At 35.9% G+C, this 12,988-nt stretch overlaps 1 protein-coding gene and 1 non-coding gene across 3 annotated transcripts; one reads left to right on the top strand and one right to left on the bottom strand.

Annotated features, from left to right (window-relative positions):
• The first annotated feature begins 806 nt into the window (after positions 1-806).
• On the top strand, positions 807-4,720 carry LOC21397283 (protein IQ-DOMAIN 1). Of its 2 annotated transcripts, none has more exons than XM_024173523.1 (6): positions 807-1,153; positions 1,708-1,798; positions 1,909-2,229; positions 2,780-3,007; positions 3,183-3,302; positions 3,715-4,720. In XM_024173523.1, the coding sequence occupies exons 2-6, from the start codon at positions 1,727-1,729 to the stop codon at positions 4,435-4,437; spliced, it is 1,464 nt and encodes a 487-aa protein (XP_024029291.1). In that variant the 5' UTR covers positions 807-1,153; positions 1,708-1,726; the 3' UTR covers positions 4,438-4,720. The 2 variants fall into 2 exon arrangements, with proteins under 2 accessions (XP_024029291.1, XP_024029292.1); XM_024173524.1 differs by lacking the exon at positions 807-1,153 and adding an exon at positions 1,534-1,552.
• Positions 4,721-9,096: 4,376 nt separating this feature from the next.
• On the bottom strand, positions 9,097-9,203 carry LOC112093931. Its single transcript, XR_002903271.1, has one exon. It is a non-coding gene; the product is annotated as a small nucleolar RNA R71 (small nucleolar RNA).
• Positions 9,204-12,988: the final 3,785 nt, after the last annotated feature.

Genomic DNA, 12,988 nt, shown 5'->3' with positions numbered 1-12,988 from the left:
GTAATGTTGTATTTAATCCCTAAAAACAATTTGAAGTCAAGGCCAAATTAAAAATGTTTTTTAGGAAATGAAAATTAAAAATACTTTGGTTTATAAAGAATAAAATAATTAAAAACGTCATCAATTACTAAACTTTCAACCTCTTCAGATTGTCTTAAAAAAGAAGCTACCTTTACCTTTAGTCTAAAAATTGCTTTTGAACATGTTTAGATGAATATCCTTAAGTACTTATAGCTTTTATAAGTTCTTTAGAGTAAACCACCTCCTAAATGTTTATGAAAAAAACTTATAAAAAAATTTTTATTTATATTTTTAACCTTTTATTCATGAACAATAAATTGACAATTTCATCTATATCCTTATATTATTGTAACAATAAGTGTTTTTGATTAAAAACTCTTATGACATAGAGACTTTTTTTATGTACTATCTGATCACTAATTAAAAAACCCCACTTATATTTTTTTCCATCTATTACTTAAAAATAAAAATATAAACTCTCTTCTATTACTTAAAAATAAAAGTATAAACTCTTTCAAACAGACTTGAAACACTTGAAACATTTTAAAGTTCATAAATTTTATCAAAATTTAAATTTCAGAGTCCGTCGTACAAAAAAGAATAATTTGGGATTTTCTACATGATTTTCCTTAAAAAGAGAGAATGACTCACCAAATATTACCACGTGGCATGCGTCCACAAATGAATCTTCAGATTCTCGCTATGCAATGCAACACCAGATAACACCATAATATCTGATCGCCTGAAAACGTACTGTTCTTTTTAAAAAGTAAAAAAAAACGGTAAGACAGAGACAGCAAGGTTTTGTTGTTGCTGATGTTGTCTTTTCGTTTCTGTTTTCGTTGCCAAAACAGAACTTCCTTTCCTTAACCCCCTCAGAAATCCAATCCAAAATCCAAATCCTTGCTGTAAATTAAAACAATCCATTTTTCTTTTTTCCTTTTCTTTCCCTTATCGTTCAATTATTCTTCTCTTCTTCGCCAAGATCTGCCTTTTGGTTCCCTCCTCTCTCTCTCTCTCTCTCTCTCTATCACTCCTTTCTATCAGTAATACTTTTGGTTTCCAGGGAAGAGAGAGAGAGAGAGTTTCTGAAGTTACAGAGATCTAGGAATTTTCTTTTCATGTAACAGAGGTAATAGGAATATTTTCCTGTTTGTTTTGGCCTTTTTTGTTATTCTGATAACATTTTCTCACGTTTTGTTTTTTCCTCGGTTTTTCTTTGTCGGTTTCCTCAACTGGGTGTTCATGTAATTTTCCGTATATTGGGAATTCGTACGGTTTTTGTGAAGATTTTTGCGGTTTTGTCAACTGGGTTTTTGCGTCATTTATTGGTTGGTTTAATGAACCGGTGAAAAAAGTTTCCTCCTTTTTCTCCATTGCATTGGCGGTTTCCTATTTGTTTGGCCGTTTCACTTTCCATCATTAAATTAACAAGTTACTAAATTGTGTTTATTGGTTACGTTTGTGTTATAGATCAATTTTCAACACATAAATTCCCTGTCAAAGTCATGACTTTTCTTTGAGTTCTGAGGTTTTGGTCTTATTGTTATCTCCATTTGCTTGTTTTTCACATTCAAAGATTCTTTTCTTTGCGTTGAATTTTCAGAAAGTGTGAGAAAATTTTATTTTATTTATACATTTGGGTCTTCTGAAAAAATATCATAATTCGCTTTGAATTTTCCTCAGATGAACTAAGTTGAAGAAAATGGGGAAGAAAGGGAATTGGTTTGCTGCTGTGAAGAAAGCTCTCAGCCCAGACTCCAAGGAAAAGAAAGATGTACAGATATTTTTATTTTCTGAACTTTAATTAGTTAATTTCTTTTTATATCTTTTATTTTTTTCAAATTATATAACTCTCTAATTCAGTAATTGTCAATTTTGTATTAGAAAACCCCCAAGACAAAGAAAAAATGGTTTGGGAAGAACAGCAGTACGGACGCGGCTGTTTCTTTCAAAGAACAAACTCCTTTGCCTGTTCCTGACCCTTGTCCTCCTGTGGAAGATGTGAAATTGGCTGAGATTGAGAATGAACAGAGCAAACATGCTTACTCCGTCGCGCTAGCCACTGCGGCAGCAGCGGAGGCGGCTGTGGCCGCCGCGCAGGCTGCTGCTGAGGTTGTTCGTCTCACCGCAGTGCCCCGGCACTATGGAAAATCGAAGGAGGAGATCGCAGCTGTTAAAATTCAGACTGCTTTCCGGGGGTATTTGGTATGATTTTTAATGGCTTTATGTGCCTCAATTATGTTCTCTTCAGTTACTTTTCCTACTCTCTTAGCAGTGAAATTTTTAATTTATAATTAAAATTTTAAAGGTCTATATGCAATAGTTCACATGTCTAAGTTTGACGTTTGATTTGTAATTTCAGCAGATGTGATGCTTTTGGTTGTTATGTAGTCAGTGGATAATCTTATCTGAGAACCAATTGAACTTTTGGTCTTATTCAACTTGGTCAATATGAAACATTCACATTTTTTATAAAAGATTTTTCTTTTCGTGTAATTGATTTTCCTTGAATGAATAAGTTTGAAAGAATAATAATAATTGCCTGCATTTGTGTCAAAAATGTCTCATAATTTTATTTTGAGATCACCTTCCATAGTCTTATAGTTTTATAAAGTGTTTATAGCATGTTGACCAGGTATTTTGAAAGCAACATTTGATGTTCTTATCTCCCTATTTCAGATTACATATAACTGTGCAATATTGCTGTGTATATCATTAATTAAAGGTCCTATCTGCTATTGTTTGTTATTTGAAGGCAAGGAGAGCATTGAGGGCTTTGAGAGGCTTGGTAAGGTTGAAATCATTGATACAAGGGCAGTCTGTCAAAAGGCAAGCCACTACCACGTTACGGTGCATGCAGACTCTTGCTCGCGTGCAGTCTCAGATTCGCACGAGAAGAATCAGAATGTCGGAGGAGAATCAGGCGCTTCAGCGGCAGCTCCAACAGAAAAGAGAAAAAGAGCTTGAGAAGTTGAGAACTTCCGTAAGTTTCTCTGCTCTATTATGTCTAACTTCAAATCTCTAGGCTCTTTGGTTGCACCTATGCATGAATTATCTCTGTGAATCCTGGTTTTCTCACAACCCTCTAGTCCATTCAAAATGTTTAGAATATATTTTTCTAATTTTAGTGGTTGTCAAATGATAAAATTTCAAAACAGATGGGAGAAGAATGGAACGATAGCACGCAATCCAAAGAAAAAATTGAAGCAAGACTGCTAAGCAAACAAGAGGCTGCTCTGAGGAGAGAGAGAGCATTGGCTTATGCATTTTCTCATCAGGTATTGGACTCTCCACTTTATAGCTTACTAGTGAACTTTAGGCACGCTATGAGCACTTTTGAATCTTGATGTAAGATTCTGTTTGAAACTTTCTAGAATTTTGCCAAACAAAATCTGCAGAATAGTATATAGACAGAGAAAAAAAGATGAGAAATGGGAGAATATGATATATTTAGGGAGATCATTATGTAGATACACATTTTTAAAATGTCCTCGATTTAGATTTCTGTCAGTTTTGTTAGTTTTTAAGGGAGATCATAGTAAGATTTCCTTATGATTGAGTTCTTTAAGGGATGGAATTTATTGCTGGCCATATCTTTCAATTTCTATATTTGTTAAAATTCTTGCTGTTATAAGACTAATTTCAAGACCTTACTTTGATCTTTGCCATGATGTTATTTCTTTACGGCAGACGCTGAAGAACTCATCAAAATCCGCAAATCCCACATTCATGGATCCCAATAATCCCCACTGGGGGTGGAGTTGGCTAGAACGTTGGATGGCTGCCAGGCCATGGGAGAGCCGAAGCACAGTGGAATACCACGACCACACTTCCATGAAGAGCGCAGCAAGCAATGCCATGTCTGCCGGAGAGATCACCAAAGCTTATCACCGCCGTGATCTCAGCCGCGAAAACAAACCCTCCCCCACAGCTCAAAAACCAAGAGACCAACAAACTACTCGTCAATCCCCATCTACCCCCATGTCCAAGGCGCCATCAATATCATCCATAACTGGGAAAACCCCGAAGGGAAGTGCCTTTGGCAGCCGGGAGGAGGACTCGAGGAGCATGTTCAGCATTCAGTCAGAGAGGTACCGGAGACACAGCATTGCAGGGTCTTCAGTGAGGGACGACGAGAGCCTCACAAGCTCACCTCCTGTCCCGAGTTACATGGCGCCGACGCAGTCAGCAAAGGCCAAATCCCGGATGCCAAGCCCACTAGGCTTTGAGAAAAATGGCACGCCACCTGATACGGGGTCGGTGTCTTCTGCCAAGAAGCGGCTTTCTTTCCACACTTCACCAGCCGGGTCGAGGAGGCACTCCGGTCCTCCCAAGATTGACACTAGCACTTTTATTAAGGACATTGGATTGCATTTGGAGGAAAAAGTCAGCAATGGAGGAGGCAACAGGTAGTCTTTGACATGAAAACAAGATTGAATAAAAGGAGAATTGAGCCTTTGATATTCGTTTCCATTATCATCCCAAAGAATTTTCATCTTTCAAAGTGTGAGGAGGAAGGCCCAAAAAAAGAAAAAAGAAAAAAGGTGGCTCCTTTATCTTCTTCTTGTTCTTCTTAAATGTTGTTATGTCTTTTATCATGTTGTAGGATTGGTTTGGCCGTTTGGGAGGTGAAATCAGTTAAAAGTAACAAAACTTTTACAGTTTGAATCCGTTGTAGTGCTGTTGTAAGTGATCCTCTTACAATGTTTTTCTTTCTATATGTTGTTAATCCTACGTTGGCTTCTTTTGACTTGCCAAGGGGAACAAAGTAGTCCTAATCAACTACTTGTTGTGGTTTAGTTTTCTTAGTATAAAAAAAAAAAAAAAAATCTATTTGTGGTGGTCTATTGACAATTTCTTTAGATTTGGACTTGTGGCTTTTGACATTCTAAGGAAAGAATTTCTCTTTTGTTTAATTCTGCACCTTTTTTGCTTTTTAAAGCAAATAAATTATTATGGTGATGGTGATGATCATTATCATTACTCTGTCAACCATGCGTGCTTGGTGTGCTTGGCCCACCATATGACGTTAAGTGGAATGCTTTAATTTAGTAAAATTGGAGCATATTATTTTTTTTTTGGTTCTCTCTGATTTAAAATTGTTTTAAGTTGATATATGTATACATAAAAATTACAATAACATGAGTTAATGTAGGCTCCGTTCATTTAACAAATTCGAGTATAGAATTTAAATTTTGTTACAGTAAAAAGCTCTCAGAAACAGTCACATCTAACTTTTTTGCTACAGTAAAAAGCTCTCACATAAAATCACATCTCAACTCGAATTAAAAACTTGAATCAGCGAACTAAATGGGCTCATATTTTATGCATAAAAATCCATTGGGATCTGTTAAAAAAAAGGAATGCAATTACGACGAGTTTTATAGAGAAACACATATTTAAATAAAAGAGAAATAAAAGAGTAAACGCAAATTGAGTTTTATAATTCATGTTCAAATCATGCTTATAACTAGACCGCCTATCATGCTTTTAATGTCTATGAGGTTGTTCTTTTGCATTTTTGAGTTAGGATGATTTGAGTGATGATTTTGAGTTAAGTTTGAGTTATAACTTAAGTTAAAATTATAATTTGAGTTTGAGTTTGGATGTGCACATTTGAGTTATAATTTGAATTAAGAATCTTTTTGAGTTTGTATTTGGGTAGGTCAAAACTTAAATTTATATTTAGATAGTATTTTAATAAAAACTCAATGGTGATAAAAAATTTTAATAGGATATATGGGTGGAGTTTTATTCGTGTTTTTGTTGTGAATGAATAGAAAAAAATCATCTCAATCAGAATTAAAACGAAAAAGTTATAGCATTTTTAAGAATAGAAAAAAATACTGTTCATTAACTTGAGTTCGAGTTTATGAACTCGAGTTGAACTTGAGTTTAGCCATAAACTCAAGTTCAAACTCAAATTTTACAAAAGAACATAAACTTGAATAAAGTTGTAACTCGAGTTCAAACTTTTTCTGAGTTTCGTTGCAAAAGAACAACCCCTATGTGTCTTGATGAGTGCATGAAAATGCACCATAAATATTACTTTTGATTTATATAATATTAAAGTATTTAAGCTTTAATTAGACAATTCTATTATTTTTATTCAAAATATTTTTAATTGAAATTTGTCTAGTTTTTACTTTATTATTTGTAGATAAAACGCAGTGTAAAAGCTATACAGGAAGAAGCCATGTTTTCACCAAATCTTAGCCGCCAAGCCGAGCCATTATAGAGAGAGTAAGCCGCCAAGCCGAGAAAGAGCCGCGTGAGCCGAAGCCACAAGGTGATTTTCGCGTGGGCCCCAGCTCTCCCACGTTCTGCACTCCACCTCGCGCGCGTCACCTGCACGCAAGACTCCCAGAGCGCGTCCCATTCACGCACGATCTCCAACGCGTTCCGACCCAATTTTGCGTGGGTGCAGCAGACCTACCGCTTTCTCTGCGCGCGCCACATGTCTAACGCTGGTCCTACACCTGCGATGCCAGCCGGACTTCCCAATGGATGCGCGCCATCTGTCCCCCAGCTATCCTCCACTCTGGCAGTGCCAGCAAGCTCCAATGATTCCACGCGCGACACGTGGCGCTTTGTCTCCTCACTGCCAATCACGTTGCGACACGTGTGTAATGAGTGTTGAGTCTAAATTTCTCCTTCAAAATCAGAGCAAATTGGCCATATTTCTTCCCCAAATCATATATATGATTTTTCATAATTTATGTGTAATTTTATTTTTTGTTTCCTTTTCTTTTGTAATTTTCTATTTTTATTATTTGTTTCCTTATTTGACAGGCAACTTCTAAACACTATAAATAAGAGGGTTAGCCTAAGGTTTTTATAAGTTTGAATATTTAGTTTTCTGTCATCTTGCTGTCAGTCTCATATTTTCTCTTTAGAACTTGTGAGAATGTTTTGCAAGCTAGGCTAGAGTTCTCTTTGTGAGGTTAGAGATGAACTCTTGTTAGTGACCCAATTCGGGCTTTTGATTCCTTGTGGTGTAATGTTCAATATCAGAATGAATCAAATCTCATCTATCTTTCATGTATTTTTCAAAATATTGTGTGCCAATTTTTATATGTAAGTTCAGTCACGCTTTTCTTATGTAATTCTGTCATGCACTATTTTGCCATTCAAATTATTTTACAAATTGTCTTTTACTGCAATATTGTCAAATTGATATATTATCGATTTTAGATAACTTGTGATGATAATATTTTCGGAGTCAACATAGAGATTTAATTTATTTGATTTGTTTTTTTGTTTTTTGTTTTTTTTTTGTGAATCAAAACTTGAATTGGTGAACAAAACATTAGGAATTCTCGACCCTTACTATTTTTACTACTGAATTTCTTTCACACAAATCTTATATCTTTTTTATTTGCAATAAAGTCTCAAAAAACTATTCTTTTTCATTAATTCACTTGTTATTTATTTTTCTCTAACATTCTTATTCTGCTAATCTTTTTTGTTATTTTGTTCTCTCTCTGTGGATACGACCGCCATTCTGTGTTACAATCGACCGCTTGTGAACATCACTTTTGGGCGTTAATCAAATTTTGACGCCGTTGCCGGTGAGGTGCTAAAAACGAGAGTGATCAGTAGATTTTTGAGCTAAAAAGGTAAATATACATTTATTATTATTATTATTATTTTGTTTACGTTACTTTTTTTTAGTTATCTTTTTCATTGGTTTGCTGCATATGTCTTTCTTTTCTTTTTCTTGTGTTCTTTCTTACTTTATTCTTTTTTTCTGTATTCGTTTATTACTTCATCAAATTTAAAAAAAAGTTTACTTTTGATTCTTGTCGTTTATTGCTGCCAGTTGTAACTTTTGTATTCTTTTTTTTTTATTTTACCGTCCCTTATTCGAAACAAAAAAAAGGTTCCCTTTATCATTTTTTTTTATTTCCGTAGTTTTGGTTGCTGAAAAAAAACACTTTTAGGATTCATTTTTTTATTATTAATTTTATTTTCCCTTTTAATTTTAAAATTGATTATGATTTGATTTTATAATATTTTATTTTTGATAAATTAAGATTTTATTTTGTTTTCTCATTTGTATATTTTAATTGTTGATTCTTATATCGTTGTCTAATTTAATTTTTCCTTTATAATTTTCATTAATTCATAGGATTGTAATTAGGATTATAATTCATTGACTATTCTTAATCTCAGAATTTCATAATTTGATAGATTTAGGCTTTTTGACTTTAGAAATAGCTTCCCTTAATTAAATTACATTTCATAATTTATTCAATAAAATTTATTAATTGGTTTTGAGGATAATTGTGCGGTTACGTGGAAAGTACAATCTGAGAGAATTCTGTCTAGGAAAGTTGGTACTTAAGTGGGTCTCGCCCCACTAATCTTTCCTGGGAACGTTACTCTGTCTAGGAGACTATTCATTGAGCCAAGAGCTATAGCCTTTCCTGGGAGCACTCTCGGTTGTTACAATTTACGTTACTATATAATTATTTTCTTTTGTGTTGACTAAAAATAAAAAAAAACAAAAAAAATAAAAAAAATTAAAAAAAGAGCCGCTTAGGGTGAATGCATCAATATAGAGACGAACTATGGAGATTTGCGCAATGTCCAGACGTAGAAACCTCTAGTGAAATTCTATCTGACTCGTCTTCTACGCCTCCGTCTTCACACTCGTCGTTGGAATTCGCACTTCAAAATCTATTCGCAATGGCACAACACGAGGAAGTTCAGCAGAGGACGTTGCAAGATTACCTGCACCCAACGCGAACGGCCACCCCATCTTGCATCATGTTCCCACCGAATGCACCGCCTACGGATTTCAAGCCGGGCATGATTGCACTTCTCCCAACCTTTCACGAGTTAGAGAATGAGAACCCCTATGTATACATCCGGGAGTTTGAAGAGGTGGTGGCCACCTTTGACAACCGTGCTGAGGCCGCAAACACCATCAGATTGAAGTTTTTCCCTTTCTCTCTGAAGGACAAAGCCAAAAGCTGGTTGTATTCTCTTAAGCCCAGGTCTATTGGTACGTGAGAAGAAATGACGATGACATTCTTCAACAAGTATTTCCCACACCATAAGACCAACAATTTGAAACAACAAATCTCAAATTTCGCTTAGAAGAAAAACAAAACTCTTTATCAAGCTTGGGAGCGTTTTAAAGATTTGTTAAATCTGTGTCCCCACCATGGATATGAAAGTTGGCGCCTCGTAAGCAATTTCTACGATAGGCTCACAATCCGAGAGTGCCAATTTGTTGAGATGATGTGCAATGAGGATTTTCTCCAAAATGATCCTGACGAAGCTATCGAGTACCTGAATGAGTTAGATGAGAAAGCTCATACTTGGACTGGACCAAGTGCTACTGAGAGCAGTAGTAAGTCCCGACCAGTTGGAGTTTATCAATCAAGGGAAAAGGACAGCCTCAAGGCCTAAGTTGAAGCTTTGACAAAGCAAATCGAGGCCCTCAAAAGTAAAGATAGTAAAGGACCCCACATGGTGGCAAAGACAGAGGCACATGAGCCATGTTTCGTTTATGGTGGAGAGGACCATCTAGCTCAGGATTGCCACACTTTAAGTGAAATGGGAGGCGTATACGGGGAACAATGCAATGTATTAGGCCCATACAATAAGCCTTATGGACCTTTCTCAGAAACTTATAATCCTGGTTGGAAAAACCACCCAAACTTTAGTTGGAGAGATCCAAACCAACATGCACAATCATCTGGAAGGCAATAGAGATCATAGCAACAATCTCAACCACCAAGGATATATTTTGCACCTCAGAATAACATGCAGCCGAAAGAGAATTCTCTAAAGGATACCCGAAAAGCTTTTATGGATGCGCAAAATAAGACGAATCAAAGGGTTAATTCGATGCTCACGCAGCTGGTGGAAGAGAACAAGGAAATAAAAAGTCAGATCACAAAGTTGATATAAGCTTTAACTGTTCAGGAGTGTGGTAAATTTCCATCACAAGCCTAGTCAAATTTGATAACAACACATGGCTCAAACTTCCAACTCTGAAGGTCAAAATATCAAGGAAGTTAACGCCATCTCTACTCAAAGTGCTATGAATTTTGACACGCCATCGACAAGTACAACCACTCAAGTAATAAAGAATCGGCTCAGGAGAAAGAAGAGCCAACAAAGTTCCGGTAAATGTGCCTTTCCCCCAAGCTCTCCGACCTGCTGGAAAAGTGCCAGAAAATTAAAGTGAGATCCTAGAGCACTTGACACAATTGAAGGTTAATCTTCCCTTACTACATGTGATCAAGCAGCCTACGCCAAGGGTATAAAGGATCTGTGTACCATAAAGAGAAAGCATCATGTCAAGAAGATTGCATTCTTAACAGAACAAGTACCTGCGGTGATTGAGCAGAAGACACCGCCGAAGTATAAGGATCCAGGTTGTCCTACCATTTCTTGCCAGACTGGGACACACGAATTCGGCCAAGCGTTACTAGACCTAGGATCGAACGTTAACCTCATGCCTTATTCGGTTTACTCGCAATTGGGTCTTGGAGAGATTAAGCCCACATATGTGGTTCTGCAACTGGTCGATAGATCCATTAAGAGACCACGAGGAATAGTGGAAGACGTTCTGTTGCAAGTCGACAAGTTTTATTACCCCGTGGACTTTCTTGTCTTGGATACATAATCCGTGGTGAATATGAAGTCATCCATTCCCATCATTCTAGGAAGACCTTTCCTTGCCACAATAAATACACTTATCAATTGTAGGAATGGTCTCATGAAGATATCTTTCGGGAATATGACCATTGAGGTGAATATATTTCATATTCAAAAGCAACCACATGATGACGACGAGTGTCAGCAAACATTCATGATCGACACACTCGTCGAGGAGGAGGTTTAGCTGGAAAGCAACTCTGAAGATCTTGGAAACCTCTTCTAAAATTTTGATTCTGAAAATTCCGGTTCTGTTGAGTTGGCTCATTTGTCTATAATTTTTAACAACTCACAAGACAAAGGAACCAAGTTTAGGCCACCATGTTTTGAGGAGCTCCTAACAGAAGGAGAAAAACTGAAATCATCCACCGAAGAGGCTCCAAAAGTCAAGCTAGTCTAACTTCCTGAGGGCTTAAAACATGCATTCTTGGGAGATGAAGGCACATTCCCAGTCATCATCTCGTCTAAACTCGATGCATTGCAAGAACAGTGATTGATCGAAATGCTGAAAAAGCACAATTCCAAGATCAAGGTAAAAATGAAAGTGGCTAATGATAAGCAGATCGTGAGGAAGAACTTTGAGCCAAATTAGCGGGTCCATCTCTATGATTCCCATTTGCATTTCCACCCTGGTAAGTTGACGTTGCGGTGAACTGGTCCGTTCGTAGTGAAACACATTTTTTCCAATGGTGTTGTAGAGGTTGAGGACCCGACCGATAGGAGAATCTTCAAAGTAAATGGCCAGTGTCTGAAGAATTACTTAGAGTGGGTGAACCAAGTTGAAGAGATCATTCTCGACGACCCCATTTAGTAGCCTTGAGTAGTTTACTCACATCTCCTATACCATATTTTTAGTTTTTGTTTTCTTTGCTTCTTTTTACAATTTTTATGTGTGTTTTTAGAGAATCATATCAGGAAGCTCAGGCTGTGCTCATATGTGGAATGCTTATCGTCCAAGTGTCTTCTTTCTCTATATTTCTATAATTTTTGACATTGAGGACACTGTCTGATTTTGGTTGGGGGTGGTGAGCACATTCATGCGTAAGAGTGATTTTTGTCATGTTGATATTTAGGTTAAAATTTTTACAAAGTTGTCTGAGTATGATTCAAAATGATTGGTTTGGGTCAATTTTTACTGTCTTGGTTACTAAGAAATGACTTTCAGAGTTTCTTTTTAAACGTGCTAAACCTTGTGGTAAGATGGATGTTAATGCATATCAGCTGAGAAAATTCTCGAGTTTGAGTGCTTGATTTTTGGTGAGTTAAGAGAGTTGAGAAAACAACTTTTGAACCTGCTTTGATTTTTTGAGTTGGTAAAATCACTGTTAGAACATCATTACACGGTTAGTGGTATGCTTGGTGCATATGCTTAAGGGATGAATTTTGGGTTAGATAGGAATAATCTTATGTAATAGAGCCTCATTTCTTATTTTTCAAAAAAAAAAAAAAAAACTGAACAAGAGCAACATTTCACGGATCCTATAGTTTGGTTGTAATCCCATTTGATGCTATATAGTTGTTTGTCAAAAGAATGCCTTTCTACATTCACTTAATTATTGCAGGTTGTCTCTTGCCAAAAAAAAAAAAAGAAGAAAAAGAAAAAAAAAGAAGAAAAAAGAAAAAAAAGTAATTTATTTTCCTATGCATTTTTTTGGCTCTTTGTTCGTTTCTATTTAACCTGAATAAAATCTCAAAAGTTAGTTTGTGGTAAGAATGGTGGAATGTTCTAGTAGTTGATTAACCTATCTTTTGGTCAATGTTCATTTTACTGTTTGTCCTAAATTTTACCTTCCTCACAATGAGCGATGATTATCCCATTTCCAACTCCATGAGAGAAAACCTTTGCACTTAAATATTTCTAACACCTGTGAGATCAATGGAGTTGAGACTTTTGCTTGGTGAATTTTTTAAAGCTGCATGTGTTATGGTTAGTGGTAAGAAGGTTATGGTTTGGAGCACACACACACGATTCTGGAGTTATGACTGAAATAATCTTAATAGTATCTTTTGATTTCTTACTAACAGTTTGTTTGAAATCCTCAGGTGACTAAGCTAGTTGAGACTTAGATTTTCTTTGTGACATGATTTCTCTTGCGCTTGGATTGCTAGAGACTAGCAATAGGCTGATTGGGGGTTGTGATAAGTGCATGAAAATGCACCATAAATATTGCTTTTGATTTATATAATATTAAAATATTTAAGCTTTAATTAGACAATTATATTATTTTTATTCAAAATATTTTTAATTGGAATTTTTCTAGTTTTTGCTTTATTATTTGTAGATAAA

Source organism: Morus notabilis, unplaced genomic scaffold (assembly GCF_000414095.1).
Source record: "Morus notabilis unplaced genomic scaffold, ASM41409v2 Scaffold127, whole genome shotgun sequence".
Lineage (NCBI taxonomy): Eukaryota > Viridiplantae > Streptophyta > Magnoliopsida > Rosales > Moraceae > Morus > Morus notabilis.
The sequence above is the reverse complement of the archived record's forward strand: the minus strand, read 5'-3'. Positions and strand labels throughout refer to the sequence as shown.

Excerpts from the sequence above, each read along its gene's own strand:
- LOC21397283 (XM_024173523.1), top strand. The coding sequence starts at position 1,727 with ATGGGGAAGAAAGGGAATTGGTTTGCTGCTGTGAAGAAAGCTCTCAGC. Across the intron at positions 2,230-2,779 it reads CTGCTTTCCGGGGGTATTTG|GCAAGGAGAGCATTGAGGGC; the intron begins GTATGATTTTTA and ends TGTTATTTGAAG. Across the intron at positions 3,008-3,182 it reads TTGAGAAGTTGAGAACTTCC|ATGGGAGAAGAATGGAACGA; the intron begins GTAAGTTTCTCT and ends ATTTCAAAACAG.